At 43.5% G+C, this 21,428-nt stretch overlaps 1 protein-coding gene across 7 annotated transcripts in view; it reads left to right on the top strand.

The window, feature by feature from the left end:
* Nucleotides 1-570: 570 nt before the first annotated feature.
* FCHSD2 (FCH and double SH3 domains 2) overlaps nucleotides 571-21,428 on the top strand; it is a 141,023-nt gene continuing 120,165 nt past the window's right edge. For 2 of the 7 annotated variants that reach the window (XM_083609745.1, XM_083609744.1), the window contains exons 1-2: nucleotides 571-910; nucleotides 5,878-5,975. In XM_083609745.1, the coding sequence (XP_083465871.1) occupies nucleotides 890-910; nucleotides 5,878-5,975 (119 nt within the window). In that variant the 5' untranslated portion in view covers nucleotides 571-889. Of the gene's footprint in view, nucleotides 911-3,206; nucleotides 5,736-5,877; nucleotides 5,976-21,428 lie in introns of those variants that run through there. The other 5 variants (XM_083609747.1, XM_083609746.1, XM_083609748.1 and 2 more) reach the window with 4 other exon arrangements.

Here is a 21,428-nt window from a genome sequence, read left to right as displayed (position 1 = left end):
AGGCGATGAAAAGCCGGTCCCGCCTCTGTCACACCGACACGCGCGAAGAGGCCACTCCCTAAAATAAAAAAAACCTAATTTTTTGTCCCCTCAGTGAGGAGGGCGGGAGCGCGCGCGCGCCTCATTTTCCGCCTGTCAGGCCGCCTCCTCCTCCTCCCGCTTCCCTCACAGTCGCTGAGGGAACCCGTATCCCGCTCCTCGCCTCTTCTCCCCCGACAAATCTCTCTCTCTTTCTCCTCACGCCCCCAACCCATTACTCGCTCCCCTTAGGCCCACACGGGAGGGAGGCGGGCGCACGCGCGCGCGCGCGCATTCCGTTAGCGGGGCGGCAACGCCGGCGGCGCCTCCCTGAGAAGACCCCGTCGGCGCCGCCGCCTTTTATAACCTCGCCTTCTCGTGCGTCTCCCGCGCGCGCGCCCCCGACGCCAGGTCTTTCTGCCTCTTTCTCTCTCGCGCCAAGCTCCTCCCCCTTCTCGCACAGACGCGCGGCTCCTTCCCTCCGGCGGCGCGGAAAAGGGAGGGCCGAAAGCCGCGCCCCCTTTTCTTCCTCCCACCCCCCGGCGCCGTAGCCACGCCCACCGCTCTCTCTCGCTCTCTCTCCGCCCTGGCCACGCCCACCCGCAGCTCCCTCTCTCCCTCTCTCGCTTTCTGCCTCTGCCGCAGAGAGAGCGAGACGCGCCGGGGACCGAGCTGGGCCGGCTTCGCCTCCTCCTCCTCCTCCTCCTCCGCCGTCTCTCCCGCCGCCGCCGCCGCCTCCTCGGAGCCGACCGTTGCCTGCTCCCCTCCCCCTCCAGCTCCCCTCAGCAGAGCCGCCGTTGCCGCCGCCGCCGTTTGGGGCGGGGAAGGGATTGATGTGGAGGCCGAGAGCGGCAGCGCCGCCGCCTCCGCCATGCAGCCCCCGCCGAGGAAGGTGAGGGGGGGAGTTGGAGGGGCAGGCCGTGCGGGGGGGGACGGGACGGGACTGAGGTAAAAATTAAAAACGGGGGGGGGGGAGGGAGGAGGAGAGGTGCTGCCTCCTCAAAGGCGGGGGGGGGAGGCTGAATTGAGGGAGGGGGCTCTGAATTGAGGAGGGGGGGTGCAGAGAGAAAGACAGCCTTGCTTGCAAAAAGGGGTGGCGGGTGATGTGTGGGGAGGGAAGGGGGAGCGAACGAAGGGGGTGGTCCGTGCTTTATAGAGGTTTAAAGTGGGGGGGGGAGGAGAGGGTCGTTGAAGGCCCCGGGGGGGGGGAGTGTGATTTGGATTTTGGGAGGGTGTGCATATGTGTGTTATAAATGCATTGCATTTGGGGGGTGGCACCCACCGCAGCAGGGGCTGCAGAGGTGTCGCCTGCGGAACTGGATTTCAGGGGCATGGCAGGGTTGGCTCTGTAGGGGGGGTGAAGGGGGCAGCAGACAGGGAGTTTTGATGGTGGAAGGGGGGTCTATTAGCTGTCAGGCAGGCTGCAGGAGCCTCTGAATCCGGATGCAGGTGGAAGGGATGCTTGGTGTTGCAAGCCGGAGGGCAAAGCCACATAGGCTTTCCATTTTGGCGGGGGGGGGGGCATCTTGGGGGAACAGGAAAGGAGGGTTGCAAAGGTGCTATTTGTGTGTCTACTTGGGCTGCAGAGCTGTTTGTGGCAAAGGTGGCATAGGGCAGGGTGGTGCGGAAGACAGGCGTGTGGTTGGGTCTCTTTCCATGAATTGAGGCCATTTTTTAGGGGGAGGTACAGTGCAACTTGTGAATCTGAGCAAGGGTTGCTAGATATATTACTGAGGACCAAAGGGGTACTGTGGAAGGTAGGTTGCTGTCCCACACTAAGCGTTTTGGAGGTTGGATTCAGATTGCAGTGGGCGGCGGTTGGTAGCAGGTTGCCGTGGGGCATGGAATTAGTGGGGCCTAAGGGTGCTTTTGACGTACTGAGATTTGGGGTGTGTTGAGTGTCGGATGGGCTAGTGCCATGCAGGCTACCTAAAAGTAAGAGGCCGTTGGCACAGTGAAGGGGGCACGGGGCTTTGCAGCAGTGCCACATGCTTGCAGCAGAGTTGGTGGAGAGCAGTGTGTAATTGGGATGGTTGTAACGGCAAGAGAACTCAGTACAGGCAACAAGCAGTTGTGAGGTGCTGAAGAGGTGGAGAAAATAGTTGCAGTGAGAGCTGTAGGGATTTTGAGGGTAGGCTGCAGAGGAATGGGAATCGTGGCAGAATATGATTGTTAGGGAGCCAAGTTTGTATCAAAAGTGTCTGAAGGCTGTGGTAGTCAGCTATGGCGATTCGGTCTGTTTGGTGAATGTTTGGGGGTCAGGTTGCTTGTAAGGGGGCAGATTGCCTTCCTTGGTTAGTTATGGGGCCAAGTGCAATTTCTGGTGGATGCTGGCTGTCATAGGAAGTTGGAAACAGGCAGGGTTAAATAGGAATGATCTGCACTGCAGAGAGCAGGGGGAGTGGAAGGTAGGATTCTGGTATAAGAGGACTAAGGTCCTGATCAAAATAGCTATATGGATGCTTGATTTGCTGTGGGTGCTGTGAGATTGGAAGGCTGGTGCTCTTTTAGGGTAGGGTCATGTGGGATCACACAGACCGGGCCACAAAAATCTGTGCGGTGGATGCTAGCAGGGGTTGTAGCTCCGTTGTAAAGCACCATCTTTGCATGTACAAGGCCTCAGAAGTTTGCTTACCGGTAATTGGCCAGGAGGCCTGCAAAAGACCTTGGACAGCTGCTGTTCATCTGTGTGCATGTGTACAGTGCCAAATACACTAGCAGGACACTGAGGCAGCTCCTTGGGGATATGGGATGCATTAGCAAAGTTTGGTGACTTTGTGGTGGCGGGGAAAAGAGGAACTGAGTATGGACGACAGCATTAGAGAATAAAGAATCATTGTGGTGTCAGGTGTCCTAAAGTTGACTTTGACTACATTAGGATGTTAGGAGGTTGGTCAGCTGTTTGCATTGCAGTCATATGATTCAAGAGCTCTGGTAGGTCAGGACAGCACCATGCTAAAGCCTCTAAAGAAGTAAGAGAGGGTTGTAGATTCCTTTCTTTTGTGGTGCTTTTGCAGCATCTCTGGTGTTGACACCCAGTGGTGGGGATAATCACTTTGAGAACCTGGGCAGTGAGTTACAGAAGGACTATAAATAGCAATTCAGACTACAGGACACGGATGAGGGTGGGTGGAGTTAACCATTTGTGATATAAAAGGGGGAATGAGTAAGTCTCAAGAACTTAGGAGCCTGGATGGATCAGACCAAGACCCAATCTAGTCCATCATTCTGTTTTCACAGAACTATGCACTGTGTGAAGAAGTACTTCATGTTGTATGTCCTGAATCTTGATAACCAGCTTAATTGGAAAGCTCTGGGTTCTAGTATTATCAGACAGCATGTTTAATGTGATGCACAGGATTGGGGATAAAAAAAAGAATTCAAATAATGCTTTTGGTAGTGTTAGGAGTGGGGTATAGTGCTGTAAGAGTTGAGGACATTACCCTTGAGATCTCGGGGCCTGTTTACTAGAACTCTGTAAAGAGCTGCATATATATGTGTGTTTAAAATGGAACTTGGAAGCTACCGAATATATTGGAGGGTGTGTGTGTGTGTGTGTTTGAACTGTGTAAAACAAAAAGCCTGAACTCCTCAGTGCATCGATAGCTTGTTACGTTTGGGGGAGGGAAGAATGATGCTTTTCTCTGCCCCTCTCTGTTGTTTTGAGGGTGGACTTGGCCAGGAAGCAGAGTTTATGTTAAAGGCCATTCTAGTTTCCACTCTGTTTATATTGCATGCAAGTTTATGCATTGTGCACTGTGTTTCAATTTCACAAGGGGATTTTATCTCCATTCCATGGGTTAAGGCAGCTATGCTTGATGAATTTATTTTTCGTGCTGTTTGGATAAAATTCAAACATGTTCAGCTTTTTGGTTTTTTAAAAAAGAATGCTGGATTCTCCGTTTGTTTAAAAGTACTAAGTCTTGGCTAACTGGGCATAAAAGCTTGCCTCAGTTGTGTTTTTCTAGGATTGGGGCATTCTTGTTGCTGGGGGAATATTTTCAGGGTTGGGATTGCCAGAAGAGAGGGAGGTGAGATTTCTGTTGCCTAGTGGATAAGATGGGAAGATTGCTTTTGCTTGAGGGAAGGTCTGTTTCCCTGTTTTTGTTCTTTTTCTTTCTTTCAGAAGAGTTGTGTTTTTTCTCTATATAATGATCTGGCTCAGCATGATGCTAAAAGCAAAAAGGGTTAAAAGGTTTGAGCCTGTGTCTTTTAAAAAATGTTTGTGAATTTCTGTGGTGATGCCTGTAACAGTCCAACCCTTTTCATGCTGCTAAGCGGCAGCTTGAAAAAAACACGATCTCAACATGATGTATTGTTACGACACAAAGGTATATTTGACTGCTATATTCAGAAAACATCATTAAGGATGTTGGACTCTTGACTGAGATAACTGCATTTAAAGGTTGATGTTACATGGAGTCAACCAATGTGAACTTTAGTTGCATCAGTTGCACTGTTCTACAAATCTAATTAATAATAATAGTAATAATGATAATATGTCTCTGAATACCAGTTGCTGGGAATCACAGCTGGGAGATATGTTAAACCCATATCCAGCTTGCAGGCTTCCCAGAGGCATCTTGTCAGCTATCCTGAGAACAAGATGCTGAACTAGATGGACCACTGGCCAAGTTCAGCAGATTCATCCTGTGTTCTGGTGTTCTTCTTAAACATCCTGAGTTTTGGAGTGCTTTGCCTCTTTCCCCTCAGTATTTGCACTCTTGCTCCAAACACTACAGAGCTGAATCTCTTGTTGCAGGTGGATCCATGCTTTGATGTTTAGAGAGAAGTGAACATATTGCTTGCAGTAGCAGGAAGCAGTGAGAGGCTGTAGGTATGAAAGTTTAAATTTGATACAGTGTTTAGGGCAGAGAAAAAAAGGACTCACATAATTCACATTATCTGCATTTTAAGAATAATTTTGAGAAACGTTTCAGTAAGTTTTTTTGCACCTTGGAATTCTGAGCACCCTCTCCCTCCTTGTTTGTTTTTTTGCCAACTTCATATGTGACCTGACTGCAAGGTGACATCTCAGTAGCTCAAGGCTTGAGACTGAGTTCTCTTGATTGTTTGACTGTTCAGCAATCTGAAAACTTTGCTTGCGATACCATCCAAAGGCAAAGTTTTTTGCATTGTGCCAGCTTGAGATATTCAAAACAGGATATGCAAATGACTTTACTTTGGCAAATGGTATGAATTTAAAAACTCGCCGATGTTAGTTTGCTACAGTTGTCAAATTATAAAATGAGAATATTGTGGATTAGGGATCCATAAATTTTAGGTTGGCTCACTAGTTGGCCGTTATTTGCCTTTACTTTTAACTTGTTCTCAAGCGCCATAGTACATCCTGGGGTAGCTTGGCTGAGTGGGAGAAAAGATTCGGAAAAAGAAAGAGGGGAGTTTTCTGTAATACCAGATTTGGGTAAAATTGTGAGAAACATGTGCCTTTCTGCCTTCTTCAGAGCTCACTGCAATAGAGAAGTGGCTCCTACTCTTCCTTAGTGGTGGCGAGGTGCTTTCCTTGCTAACATTTGGTCTGCTTGCTTCAAATCATCATGACATGAGACCTGCTCCTCAAGTTTACTGCAGTTCAGAGAAAATTCAGAGGAGGGGTATGTTTGCTACATGGTGCCTTCCAGGAGTGTAGACCATATAAACGGATTGGTGGAGGGCATGCTGCTATTCTACAGAGTTTGGAACTGCAGTCTTTAGAAGTAAGCAAAAACATGTTGCTGTTCACGGAGCTTGTAATATGAAATAATATGTTTCAGAATTTAGCATCTTTAGAACCAACTTTACAAGAATAAAACAGATTTTAAATTACACCTTTCGCTATATGTCTTTTTATTTTTTAAGGTGAAAATCACTCAAGAGCTAAAACTTATCCAGGCTGAACAGATGACAAAAATTCAAGCCAAACATCAGGCAGAATGTGACTTACTTGAAGATATGAGGTAAGGCTACAACAAACACTCCCAGATTCCTTTCAGAGCTCCTTTTTGGAAGAACATTTGGGTTACAAAACTCCGGGAACTGACGATGGAATTTCCTCTTGGATTTCCTGCTTTTAGACTCTTAAAGCATTGACACAGCTGGAAATTATAACTGGAACTAACACAATGCATACTTGCTCAGTTTGAAAGAGGGGTGGTTATAAATATGTGTCATGAACAATCCAGGTCCTTCTGGCAATATTCTTCTTATAGAAAGCTCTCCAATGCTTCCTAGCTTTACCTTACAAATGTTTGGGTGTGGTAATTCACCTAAATTGCATTTAACTAACTTTTCTTAATTAAGCCTTTATGCAACTGTCCTTTATGTTGATCAGTACAAAATTCGTTTATAACCTGATCTTAAAGAGGAATTTCTTGTTCTTAGTGTTCATGCATTTTATTGTCAAAGCAACTATGGGGAGTAATATGTATCTGAGAAGCATCTGGAGAAATAATCAATGGCTCCATTTAGAGACCATTGATTTCTAGGATGGACATGTTGAGGAATATTTAAATGTCAATAAACCTGTAGCTGCCCTTTCCCTCTCAGTACTGTGTTTCACTAACTGCAAATTCAAAAAGATTACCTAGGCTTACATATCAGCACATAGAAAAGGTGGAAGAGACAGATTAGAAAGTGTCGGCTTGATAAAGTCCTATAATCTGACAGTACTTCTGTATCACTGAAATTCTTCTAAAAAAGCTCCGTAGTCTATGAAGATCATTATCTTAACTAGTTAAACTTGCTTTTATGGGAAAGATTGCAGCATATGGTATGTAAAAATAGTAAGTATGCATTCTTGGTGAAATAAAACTTTAGTTAACCACGGGCAGGTTGATTTGAGTAGGTTGTTTATAGGGATTACACTTTATGACTGTGGCACTTGGTTGCAAGTCCAGGAACTCTTCTTTCAATACTTTCTATAACATGACACTGTAAAGTTGTGATATCTAGAATATGTAATCATTGGGCCATCTAGTCCAACCCCTGCAGTGCAGGAATCTTTTGTCCAAGGTGGGGCTTGAGCCCACAACCTGGAATTAAGAGTCAAATACTCTGCCAACTGAGCCATCCCAAGCAAATATGTCTGTTGTAATATAATATATGGTAAGTGATTGTTTACAGTCTTCAATCTTTATCAAACAAAAGACCTGTGCAGGGCAGTCTATAGTATCATGAGGGATGTAGCTGCAGCCACCCCACCACCTGCAAACAAATTCTCAGGATTTCTTGGGGGGGGGGTCCTCCATGTTTTACATGGAATGGCTGTGTAGAATTTCTCATATGATAAATGGGAGTAACTTGCATTCAAAATTTCAAATACGCCCCTAAAACCTGGGTATTTGTAAATTCAGGCTTACATTCTGAATAGTTCTTTTCTATGTTAGTTTCTGAAGCATTGCAGTGCAAGATAAGGAGGAAGGTAACAGGTGCAACTACATAGAGAACATCTGTAATAGAGAATTTTTTACCAGTGCTGATCTGCAAAGTATTTCAGTTTTAGTTTATGAAAAGGATCTGCAGCTGGCCTGCCGTTGTTGTGGTTGGAGTTTGATCTCTTCACTATAGCAATCAAAGGTTCAAGGTTCTTCGGAAATAACAAGACCGTACAGCATAGGATCTGGCCCTTTTCCAGCTTTGCTCGCTTCAAAAGCCTTCGGCAGGTTGAAGAAATCCATCCATCCAGCATATGAGTGTTGGGGAACCTCTGACCTGCTGGATGCAGCAGCAGCTAATATTCTTCCAATACTTGTCAACCATTCTTGCCCTCTTCATGTGTTATAACTAGAACACATCTCTTCCCCAAGACTGAGGGACAATCACAGTCAGTCAAACTTGCGCAATCTCATACAAATCCAGTTGTGAAACTTCTGTAGGGAAACAAGTATCCTGCCTAATAACTTCTGGATCTTACAACAGTTCATGCATTAAAATAAGACAGGCAGACACTAACCAAATGGTTCATCTGCTTTAGACTGTAGCTACCTTTTTTAAAACAGCAGCAGCAACAACAACAGAGACCTGGGCAACAGCAAACCTTGTCTTTCTGGTGGTTAGAATCAGATGCCCGCTGAAATCCAGATGGGGTGGTTTAGTTATATTTCAAAGTTCTCTTAATATTCACTAAACTTTAGAGTGTACTGTTAATTAAGTGTCAGCATGCTCTCCTCTTTTTTTCTCATCTAACTTGTTAAATATGAGCTGCAAAATCTGTTGTCTGCCGACAGCCAATTTTAAGATTCTGTTCTGTTACTGTTGGAAGATATTTGTAAATGCCTGAAACATTAGTGATCTGATTTTTCCAACTGTGCTTCAGTTGTCGTGTGTTCCCATTCTGGCTGTGATAATGTCCATTCCTGATCATAAAGTTTTTGGACTACTTTTAAAAATTATTTTGTAATTTTGGTGTCAAATATGCACTGCTAATTATTGCAGAATAATTGGCACTTCTACATTTAAATGTAACTAGCAATTCAGAGTCAGCACTGATTATTCAAAGCAAGTAGAATTAAGGGGTTCTCTTAGCAGAACAGAGGTTCATGGACAAAAGCGCATATCTGATTTAACATACAAAGGACTGTTCCCTTCTGCATGTGGTAGTTTTGTTTCTACAGTAAGTCTGTTGCTCTTGTTATTATTGGGTTAATAATCAGGGGTCATATTATGCACAGATGGTGAATGCACAAGGGTTCAGATTCATGCTTGGGCTCTGGTCTTTGCGGCCTGGGTTCGTGTTTGGGCTCTGGTGTGGGCAGCCTGGGGTCCGTTTCAGGCTCTGGCATGGGCGACCTGAGTTCAGGCTCTGGCTCTGCCCCAATTTCTTAATTTGGGCTTCAAAAAAATAGGGGTTGTTGGTCTTATTCATGGGGGCATCTTATACATGGAAAAATACGGTACTTAAAAATTCAAATTCAAATACCTCCTAATGAATGGATTTCTGCACCTATTGAGCAATGGAGGGTGATAATTTATGTTCTTCAGCAACCGAGATAGCAATAGAGGTGACAAAATGTTGCAGCGTGGATAGTTTCTGTTCAGGGTTCCTGCCATTCCATCCCCCCTCCACCCAGTTTTCTGACACCTCCCCCCCCCCCGGTTGTCCGGTTATTCAACAGGCTTTGGCTGTTGAGCTGGAGTGGGGGCTTTTGCAAATTTTGAGGTTCCATTTGTGTGTGTGTGGTGCCATTTTTGACTACATAAGAAGTGGCACCTGGGAGAATTGGGAGCTCTGTTATCATAGATGATGTGCAACTGAACTTGATAAATGAGCTGTGTTCTTAAAACTGCTATACAAGTTACTAATTCGTGCTTTAGCAAATGTGATTAGTAAGACTGAGAACATTCTACAAATGTGCACACTTTTTTTTTTACTCCTGCAATTTGTTTGGGGAAATGGAGGTCCCTCCAGAGGTTACAGATCTTTTTCTGAACTAGCTTCTTTTGCAGTTGCCTTCTATAATGTAAATACACAAGGAAAATGTTTTGTTTTAAACATGAATCTTAATTTACTGTGCACTGTAGTTTGCAGGAATTTTTAGTAACTAGCCACATGGCATATTGTTGTGGAATAGATGACTTCTTTTGACTCTTACCGTGCTGTCCCAGATTTGACTTGGTGTTCAGAACTGTGATTGTAAAAGAGTGATGTTTATTTTTAACCACCTTGCTTGTACAAAAAGTGAAAGTAATCTGATGCTGGAACTTGAAGTGATACAAGCATGGAGGTGTGGATTTGGCATGGTGGCTCATCTTCACAGAGGGACAGAAGGTTGCTTGTCTCAGGAGTATGTGTCATGGCTTGTTTAAAGATGAGCCAACACTCTCTATTATGCACCAAAGCTCACATTTAATAATGTGCTCCAAAATGAATTCAGTTCTTTTTAGTATTTCTCAGCGGCCACTTTGCTGTAAACCACACCCAAATTAAAAAGACAAAAAGCCCACAGATTAAAATATTAAGTCCCCAGCAGCTTCAGATCACAGTTAAAATGTATAAATTAGAATGGGTTACCCATGCCATCCACCGGAAGAAAATGTCTACTAAAACTGCCATGTCCTCAACCGCCAGTGAAAGAGCCAGGCAGACCTTTCTCAAAATGCACCCTAAAAAGTGGGGGCTGTTTGGGAGTAGACCTGGCCTGAGCTTACCTGCTTGAAGGAAAGTCTGGAAAGTGAAGCCTTCTAAGTTTAAATAAGGAGGTGCATTCAACAGGTGACATTCCTTTAGGATACACAGGCCCCGGAGCTTAGTCCTAGCGTTTGCTCTCCTTGCAGGGCTTGGACCTTTAATAATTCACTACAGCACAGTCGCATCTTAAGCACTTTTAACTTGGGTGATTTCAACCATATGTGGTTGAAGGCTGGTGACTGAAATCCCACAAGTTAAATGCAAGCAAGGCAGAGAGCTTAAAAGCTTTTTTGTGCTGGTAAAACCTGCTGCAAAAAGAGCTTTTTAGCTCTCTGCCTTGCTCTGAGGGACAGGGAGGGCAAGGCGTTCTCGGCGCACTGCCTGCAGCAGCCCCAGGGTGCTCACTGGGGGGTCCCCCCCCCAAGGGTTTAGATATACATTATATAATTTTATTTGTATGCTGCTTTTCCATGGTTCAAACCATGGTTCAAGGCGGCTTACAACATGAAGAAACACATCATTACAACATAAGCTATCCAAAAATACACAACCAAATTGAACAATTTCCACATAAATCATAATATCTGAAAAACAAACATCAGTAACAGCAACAAACTCCCCTAAGCAATACCTGAGCCCAAGAGTCTGTTTATCGGCCTATGTTTTGTAGCTGGAGTCAGTCTCCCAAGCCTTCCAGGACTCACAGCCATATGCATTTTTGCGTATAAGTGCAACCCTTGGAACCAAACACCTGCATAAGATACTGCACAGTATTCTGTCCTTGAACACTGAGATAAAACTAGTGGTGTAGGCTACAGCCACACAATTCAGAACTTGCCCAGCGTTCTGTTTCCAGCAGAGGCAAGCCAGAGGCTTCTGTAAGTTCATCAGATTGTATGAAACTGATAACTGTCTCCAGCATCTGGCAATCATAAATTAAGCATGTTACCTTCAGAACATTAGGGTTCTTTTCAGCTATCCTGGCCAGAGCTATTGATAAAAAGACACATCTTCCATTGATTTCTCTATTTCTTTTCAAAACAAACTGGCTGACTTAATGCCAACCACTGAAATCCACCCACCACTTCCTGAAGCTCTCCCAGCTTTACCATGTCTTCAGAGGAAGGGAGTTGGTAAACACGAAATAGCCACATGAAAGACAGAACACACCCACTGCAAATAAGATTCAGTTCTGTACTGATTCTTCATGAGGCATTGCCTGAACAGAGGTGTTATTATTGAAGCTTTCTCACTGATAATGTGCTTTTTTTGACCACTGACTTACTGTCTATCTTTTTCACTCTATGAATTGAGCTAGTGGGTTTTTCCAAGTTGCATGTATGCGTTTTGCCAGTGCTGGAATTGAATAATAGTAAAACTGAAAGGAACCAAGGCACAATTTGGCCATCCAGTTCAACTCTTGTACCTTGTGATCCATCACACCAAATGGAGGGAAGGGGGGCACGGTGGGTCAGTAAACATTTTGTTCTTGCTGCCTGTCTGGAACTATAATGCCAGGGGGATTGTCAGGCATCTGACACACACCCCAATATATGGCTGGCTTGCAGCTTGGTAGGTCACAAATTGTGTAAGACCCACCTACCATATCCTCTGCCCAAATGCAGGGCCATCCACCCACCAACCAACCAACCGAATAAAGCTCAGCTCCCTAACCATCTTTCCACTAATTTTGTTGGCATCCATCTGTCTCCAGAGAGAATGGAGTGTACTTTGGGGGGTGAAGTCAAACCACTGCATTAGTAGTACTGAAGTGACCTCCCCGAGGCACAAGCCTGGGCAGTGTGTCTGGAGGTCCTGAGAAGCCCAGACAACAAAATCTCCCTCTCAGCCTCGCTGTGTAGTCCAAAGAAAAGCAGAACAATACATTTGGTACCAGCTTAGCTGCAGGAGTTGCTGGAAGGAGGCGTACAAGGCACCATCCAACCATCTTAGGGACTCCTCTCTAGATTTGTGTAGGGTTTACTCCTTAGCCTTTTCTTCTCATGAAGATATCCCACAAGGCAGCAGAGGTTTAGGATCTGTTTTCCTTTCCCTAGACGGGCTTCCTTCCCAGGTTGATGAGCCCCATCTGCCCCTCACTTCCCTCTACAGCTCGTGCAGAAACCACCTTCTTGACCATTGGACCTGCTATTGGTCTTGTCTACGCAATCCGCCAGAGCCTGTCTTTGAATGCAGGGATAGTCCTTAACTCACTGAGGGTTTAAGACTCATTTGGCTACACTCACCTAGTTTAGCCGGCCAGTCAAAGCTATACAGTGCTACCTCGCAAGACGAATGCCTCGGAAGACGAAAAACTCGCAAGACGAAAGAGTTTTTCGTTTTTTGAGTTGCTCCGCAAGACGATTTTCCCTATGGGCTTGCTTCGCAAGATGAAAACGTCTTGCGAGTTTGTTTCCTTTTTTCTTAAAGCCGCTTGAAGAGGTGCAGTTGCGACGGACCGTGCTTCGCAAGACGAAAAACCGCGCAAGACGAAAAGACTCGCGGAACGAATTCATTTCGTCTTGCGAGGCACCACTGTAATTTACTATGTACTAAGGTAAAAGGTAAAGGACTCCTGGACGGTTAAGTCCAGTCAAAGGCGACTATGGGGTGCAGCGCTCATCTTGCTTCAAGTCGAGGGAGCCAGCGTTTGTCCACAGGCAGCTTTCTGGCTCATGTGGCCAACAAGACTAAACCACTGCCAATCATTCTCAAAAGACATAAAAGCTTGGTGAGTTATTCTTCCATCTTTTATGTCACTGCAAAAAAAATAAATAAATAGAAAAATAGAAAAATAAGTGTAGATAAAGAATACTTGGTTATGTGGTTTCTATCCAACAAGTATCTCAGTAGGAGGCAGGAATAGATTAAAGTACTGTATCTAAATTTGGGAAGAGCCTAGTCCTACACAAGTTTGAAATTATGGGGTGAAGTCAGAAGATGCTACATACTGCTAACTCAGGTATCGTAAGCAGATCATGTTTTGATTATTGGTTATATGTCTTAAACTGAATAACTGAGTATAGCCTGTCATTGATGATGTACCTAACAAAACATAAAAGCATCAAAGCAGAAACATTATTTCATTACATTGTTGTAACAATGTGTTAGTTAACAAGTGACACAGATTCCAAGCACTAATTAGAGAAATATGTTCAAGAAATAGACTTCAAAATCAAGATGCCTATTCGACATAGACTGTGGCATTGTAGAGACTCAACATGGGAATAAAAGCAGTTATTGAATTCAATTTTCTCCTAATGTATAGAAATTGAAGAACAGGGTGAGAAAAGGGTACTTGGAGAAAAACTCCTACAAATAAAATGTGTTTTGAATAACTGTAATTCACATCTTCTTTAACACATATCTTAGCAGCTACAACTTGGTTTACCGTGTGAAAAGGATCAGAGGTGAACATATTAAGGTCTTCTGCTCTTTGAGCAAGGTAAAGGGACCCCTGACTGTTAGGTCCAGTCGCAGACAACTCTGGGGTTGCGGGACTCATCTCGCTTTATTGGCCAAGGGAGCTGACGTACAGCTTCCGGGTCATGTGGCCAGTATGACTAAGCCGCTTCTGGCGAACCAGAGCAGCGCACGGAAATGCCGTTTACCTTCCCGCCGAAGCGGTACCTATTTATCTACTTGCACTTTTTATGTGCTTTCGAACTGCTAGGTTGGCAGGAGCTCTTTGAGTAGATGTTAGTAAAAAAGCAATTCTTTCCACTAATCAAAGTCACGGCTCTAGAAAGAATTATTAAGACTGATCAGATTTCTAGACTCTCTTTGCACTGAAGGTTTTCCAAATACTATTGATATTTACCTTGTCCTTTTTCCAGACACCAGCAATCTGAATTTCCTTTCCTTTCAAACTTTCCAGTTACAAGAAAAGCTTCTGAGTCTGCCTTCCAGCTTTAGCATTTTTTGTTTACTGTAGAAGAGACTGCCTTGTGTTCGGGAGTGCACCTGAGCATGTAGTGGAAATCTTAAAAGCAAATACAGCTAGCAGGCACAACTTAATGTGTTGCGTGAGCCATAGAATACAACATGTACAGCAAATATGATAAACAGGGATCTGTGATCAGGAATCTGATTAGAGGAAAGAGGGAGGAAATTGAGAAATGCAATACTTAGTGGCTGAATTGTGAGACTATAGCTTGCTGTTTGATTTGCATCTCTCTCAAAGCAAATGCTTTAACAATATTGAGCAGGGGAAATGTTATATTGAAAGGACATTAATGCATAGCATGGAGAGAGCTCTGGATTTTGCTTCTTTTTGAAGGAATTAAATTAAAAGTGTTGGTGCCTTTCAGTCGTACTCTTATTACAACAGACAGGTAATTTTTGAAAAACAGATAATATTTCCTAGGTTTCTTTCCTTGGGGGCACCTAATACAGTTTCTGCCACTCCTTCATTCTCCACCATAATTATTTTCTTACTAATGCCAGGTCTTTTTAAAAAAAACACACCAAAAAAACCACCCCAAAACTCTCTTGAAAGAAAATCAGCTACATCTAGCAATTATTCTTCATTATAGTTACCAGACTATTTTATATTGTAAACCACTCTGTGATCTTGGGATGAAGAGCACTATAGAAATGTAATAAACAAACAAAGAAACAAACATTTTACTTATTTGCTGGTAGCCTCTAGACTGTTCTTTGTGCCAGAGTTTGTGAGTCCAACTGCTTTCCCTACTAGCCTTAGGATATTTGGAACAGTAGTAGTTTCAGGGGTGAGATAACCCAGCATTTCTTTCTATTATTACTAGAACTTTCTAGCTAAGGTCTTATAGACACATGCTAGTCAAAACCCTCCGTGTAACTTCAACACCATTGGCATTTCAAGTTCTCTGAAAGACATGCTGCTTTTCATGAAGCTGTTTTGTTTTGAAATGGAGCAATATTTAGATCACATGTTGCCATTTATTTGTTTTATTTATTGATTAAATTAGTATATCACCCTTCATTGGCAGATTCTCAGGGCTGTTCACAGCGTAATGCAATATAAAAGCACAAAATACACAATAAAAACAGGAACAGAAAGACACAAACCAATAACCCCTCTCCCCTCCACCCATACAGTATGCATACTGGATCCGTTTCAGTTGGGACTTAGGCCTGGGTTTGGCACAGAAACTGCTTTGGTCATCCTGTATGATGACTTCTGTTGGGGGAGAGACAAAGGAAATGTATCCCTGTGAATTCTCCTCAACATCTCAGTGGCTTTTCATACCATCAACCATGCTATCCTTCTGGAGTAGCTGTCCTACTTTGCAGGGTTGTGGGATGACACTGTGTTGTGGTGGTTCCAGTCCTACTTCGATGGCCGTTTCCAGAGGGCGATGCTTGCCGAGTGCTATGTGGCCCCTTGGAGCCTTCAATGGGGGGTCGCTCAGGGTTCAGTTTTATCCCCCATATTGCTTAACATCGGCATGAAACTGCTAAGTGGGGTCATCCCGAGTTTTCGAGCCTGTTGTCAGCAATATGCTGATGACACACAGCTCTTCTTCTCATTTACATCTGAAGGTGGGGCAGTGGATGTGCTGGACCATTGTCTTGTCTCAGTAATGGCCTGGGTGAGAGCCAACAAACTGAAGCTCAATCCAGAAAAGACTGAGGTACTGTTAGTGGGTAGTTCCCTAGACCGGATGGATGGGAGGTTGCCTGCTCTTGATGGGGAGCAGATACGTAGTTTAGGGTACTTTGGGATCCATTACTGTTGTCTGAGGCACAGGTGGCCTTGGTGACATGAAGAGCCTTCCATCAGCTTTGGCTGGTGGCCCAGCTGTGCCCCTATCTGCGCAGGGATAGCCTAGCCTCTGTCATCCATGTTCTGGTGACTTCTAGGTTAGATTACTGCAATATGAAATATGTGGGGCTGTCCCTCAGTACAGTCCAGAAACTTAGGCTGGTGAAGATTTACATTAATCTTGGCTCTGGAAAATTATGTATCCCATAATATAGCCTTGGAAGATTTGGTAGATTAACTTTGATCGCAGTGACATTTTAGCCAATATTTGGAACTATCGGTTGGATCCCAAGAACCATGAGTGGCATTCCATTTGTGAATAAGGCATCCCTGCCACTTCCCTCCTGGCTGTACAAATATGGGGCAGCATTTTTGCTAGTACATGGGTTAATGCTCACATAAGAGGATTTCCTGTTCCCCCATTAATTTCTCCGGAGGGTTTGGGGGAACCACAGAATTATTTTAAAGGGGTGTCGGGGGATGAAAGGGGGAGATAATTCCATTGTCGCACCAGCACGAGATTTTTCCTTCACAATCTGCTGAGCGCTATATTGAATACAACCCATGGTTTCAACTAGCATGTTAGATTTTCTGAGTTGAGTCGAAACCGTTGCCCTGGGGATTTGTGAATAAAAAAGATGGCCTTGGCAGTTATAAACCCTCCAGCCTGGCACACAACACCCTTTTAAAGAAAAAATATACATTTACTTCATTGTGTATAACTAATACGTCATATGTATCGTTAACAATGATGGGGTCCAACCCTCCTTTCTGGCAAGTTTAAATGTTGGTTGCAAATTTCCATAGTGGATATTATAGTGTTTCTTGCTATAATTCCTATAGATTTTTATCTTGCTTTGACTACAGAATACCAAAGAGCCAGACTTTTGTTTATCTGTGACATAAATTGGCACCATGTGGTGTAGTATATCCATAAAATGGGTCATGCATAGGTGACATGTTCAAAGATTACGATAACACGAGGGGACAGATATCACGCGGTTCTGCTTTTTCATTGATGTGTTTGTGAAGCTTGCAGCTGCTTCAGATAGAATTGTGTGTCAAGCTAAAACTGCACCATACCGGTATGCTTTTGGTATGTGCCATGGAATGCTTTGACTTCATGAAACAGTACCTTCTTTTATCATCTGCAAATCCAAACATCAATGAGCACTGTGACCTTGACTGCGTGTCTTAGCTGTAACACCTTTGCAAATATCAAAATTCAGTTCTATGTCCATACAACTGTTCTTTCTTTTCTAAAGTCATGTGACTCCACCAGAGTACACAAACATTGGATCACGAGTGTAAGCTACTGCAGCTTAAAATTTCCATTCCTTCCAAGACCTGAACAGATATTGCTTGGTTATCACTTTGCAAGCTCATACTTCTGCTGTATTGTAGATCTGTGAGATATAATGACCAGAAGGGGTGAGCAATGAGGTGGTCAAGTTGTGGAAGACTCCAGATTGTTTGTGTGGGCAATGAACACAAAGGGATTTCAAAGAGCTCCAAAATGATCTCTTGAAATGCTTTGAGCAGGCAAGACAATGGCAAATGTTATTCAGTGAAAGCTTAATGCGATGCACACTGGGACAAAAATTCTTCTTTCAACTATACACAGATATAGACTGAGTTGATGGTGGCTAAGCAGGAAAGAGGTCTTGGGGTAGTGGGGGATTGTTCAATGGAACGTCAACCCAGTACACAGCAGCTGTGAAAGGCAGATTCCACACCGAGCATCATTAGCAAGAAGATCAAAAATAAACCCACATTGCAATGCCTTTATATAAATGTATATCATGTTCACTCTTAGAATATTGTTTACAGTTCTGGTTGCTACACCTTGAAAAGCTTGAGAGGGCGATCGTGCTCATGTCCTGTTTTTGGTTGGGTGCTGAGAAGAAGATGCTAGACTGCATACTGTATTATTTTCCAATATTCTTCCCGCCTATGCTTTCTGGGATGGCAGTGGATGTGTTGTGCATGCAGAATCCTCCAAGTTCACAGAGTGCGTCAGACCAATGCTCCATGTCAACCAGGTTCAGTACGAGAAGCTGGGTTTTGCTTTATGAGCTGTCAGCACTTTGGATCCTTCCCATATTTAGAAGCTGCCCTCCTCTGTGTGTTCCGTTGTGATCTTGACCTCTCAACTTTGCATCAAGCTTGTATTATGGGGTATCCTGCAGTTCTGGCACTCTTTCTGGAGATTTGCCAATAAACTCAAGCACTTCCTGGAAGGGCTGCAATACATTTTTATTTGCACTGGCATTTATAATTGGAAGGTCATTCTAATTCTGATGCTATCTTAGTACATTAATAGGTGTATCTGATGGTTCGCTGTGGACACAGGAGGTTCCTGAATCACAGTGAGTGATGACATTTCTTCCTTGGAGGAAAGAGCTGCTTTTATGCTCGACTCAGAAAGGGATACAGGATCGCATGTGCAGTTTGCGTGCAACTCTATTCCAGGGTTGCAGGTCTTTGCTACCAGAGGAGGCACTTGATAGTTTGACCAAGTGGTCAGGGGGCTGTTGAATTCTCTGCTGGAACTGGTGAGATAGTAGTTGCAAAACTCACATGCTTGCTCAAATAAACTTTATATGTTCTTAAGGATGCGCAGACTTTTTGTTAACTCTCAGGATTGAGTGGAGCTTTAACAGAAAATACCTCTTCAATGGTTTTGCCAGTTAATAAAGGATACCCAGTGGCTGTTTTCCACTGTTAAATATGTTGGTGGTACATGAGTCTCCAAGGATTGTAGGGTACAGGTAGCATACTTTGGAGTCCAGACATTGAGCCAGCCCTTGAGTTCATCTGGTGATATATATATAAACAATATGTGAAGAGATAACCCATTGGATTGTTGTATCAGCATTCTTGTTAGAGGGACAGCACTAGCTATTGCCTGCTAATTCCCGGAAATATGAAAGAGGATTGATTTTGTAGAAATTACTTGTACTACTTTTGTTCTTCGTTCAGTAAAAAAATTAATTAAAGGGTAGCTTAATACTGTCTAGACCAGTGATTGCCAAACTTGGTCCTCCAGCTATTTGGGACTACAGTTCCCATCATCCCTGACCACTGGTTCTGTTAGCTGGGGGTGATGGGAGTTGTAGTCCCAAAACAGCAGGAGGGCCGAGTTTGGTCATCACTGGTCTAGATGAAGTAATTACCAACAGCAAAAGCCAGTCAGGGCTTTTATGATGTATTTCTAGCATATTTGTCATTGTATATATAAAATCGTATATAAAATTGAGCCCATGTGTTACTAGCAGCTTTCATTTTAATGCAAGCAATTCTATGATTACCTTCTTCCATAGCTACCCCGCCCTGCCCCTCCCCCCTGGGAAAAACCACCAGTCTTGGTACTCCATTGTGTCTAGGATGAAATGTTCTTCTAAGCATTTGATGTACTCCAGTGTCTTTCTGATGAAAGCAGAATTGCAGCCTAGGATTTACTTCTTCTATTGCTAAGGGAATTCTAGATGCCCCAATCTGATTTTTTTTTAAGCTTTGTTGCCAATAGCAACGCATTGTAATCCTTTACAGTATGTGGCTTTTCCATTTTTAAAACAGTTACACAGACTAGAATATTTTTCCTCTTGGTGTTTACATATATATATTCATGCTGCTGGGGTTAAAAGGTTTTATATAGAACTTACAAGTCCTAAATAGATATGGTGTCAGGACAATAGAATCTGACTTCTGCATGCAAAATCTTGGGTGACACAGTTTCTGTGCTAAAACGAGACGTCATTTAATTGCTTCTAGTAAAGCTATAAAGCCAAGTTTACAATTTCACAGTGTCGTAACTGACTGCCACCTGTCCAGTATTGTTGCATATCGCTTCTGGTCAGTAATAAATGACAGCCAGGTAGGAAGAATCGATGTTTCATACTGGTTGAACCTTTGCCTTAAACCACAGTGAAAAGACAATGGTTAGTGAAGGAGTTGTCAGTCCCCATGTCTAGTTTTATTTTCCAAGGAACTAAACGGGAAACCCTCCGTGGCAGAAAGATTTACATAATAGCCTTTATAGGGGTAGTTGCTTTTTAGAATTTGGGGCAGTAGAGTGAACACAGTGTGTCAAAGACAGAACTTTATTTCCCAACTTAAGATGTAAGTGGCTGGACCTCTTGAAACTAGATAGTTTTTATTATGTGTAGTGGTCTAATACTAAATATCTATAGGTAATCAAAGGAAAACAACATATCTTCCGCTTGGCAGCAGAGAAAGCAGCTGCGTGCACTATTTAAAGTGTTTTATTCTTTGGAACCTGAGGCAGTCTAGGTTATATAATAGTCCTTGCATAACAGAACATGAACCAACAGGAAGGAAATATTATTTCTCAATGTGGACTTTTTGTTTGCATTTACAACCTGGCAAAACTTTACATATGAAAAATCAACATGACCTTTGAAACATAGGACCAGAAGGAAAATAATTTTCTGCATTACGTTTAAAACTTGTCCTGTGCCTCTGAAGAATCTTGGAAGCATTTTCAAATGTTAATGGTGTAAAAGAATTAAACAAGCAGAATCTGCGCATTCAAAAGCGCAGAGGGTGACATCCAGAAATGAAGCCGCAGCCAAGTGGTAAAACAGCAGGCTGGAGGAATGGCTTCTTGTCAGCAGTGAGATTCACTTGTTCCGGTTCCAGGCATCCGGAAATATTTTGCCAAAACGTTGCAAAACAACAAATAATCCCAAAGTTTGTTTGTTTATTTGTTTTAAAACTGCCTTTTGCTTTTGGAGCCTTGAGGTTCATGTGTTCTCTGCACTGCTAACCTTTTCATAAGCATAAGCTGAAGTTCCCAGGCATTTTGCTCAAGCTGAGAGCCAAGGGCTTAACATTGGAGAAGTTTCTTGTCAAATACTGCAACATTCATGATCAAATAATACAAACTGACAAAAAACCCCAACCCTGTTTAATGTGGGGGTGTAGCAAAGCGCAATAGTGTGCAAAGGCTTTCCTGCAGAAATGGTTTGTGGGTGCCTGTTGAAACTTGCGCAGTCAATTGCATATACATTCGTTGAGGGATACAGGTGAGCTGCACTGGTAGAAACAGCACTTTTGAGATTTAAGGACCAGTTCATGCATGTATACCATGTCTTACAGTCAGAGCTTGAAGGCTTGCAAGCCAGCGTGTAAACTCACTCCATCAAAATACCACGTGTGATGGTGCTGTCTCTGCTGTCTGTTTTGTAATGGCTCATAAGCAGTGCTTTTTTCTGGGGGGACACAGGGGTACACATACCCCTAAACATTTTGTGAATCTTAAGTTTGGCCTCATTGAGGGGCAGTATTTCAGTATGAGTGGGAAAATGAGAGTGGCCCTAAACATTTTTTTTTAAGAAAAAAAGCACTGCTCATAAGCAAACTCAGGTCATCAAATGATGTGTAAAGTAACCCTAATAAAGCTGGAATAGCCCTTGGTGGTTGTATTCAGGGGTCCACAATTTGCGGTCACCTAGATTTTACTCCTCCCCAGCTCAGTTTGAACCCTTGTGCCTTTTCTACACAGGGTGTCGC

Source organism: Podarcis filfolensis, assembly GCF_964270895.1.
Source record: "Podarcis filfolensis genome assembly, chromosome: 4".
NCBI classification, from domain to species: Eukaryota; Metazoa; Chordata; class Lepidosauria; order Squamata; family Lacertidae; genus Podarcis; species Podarcis filfolensis.
This window is presented reverse-complemented; position numbering and strand designations above follow the sequence as displayed.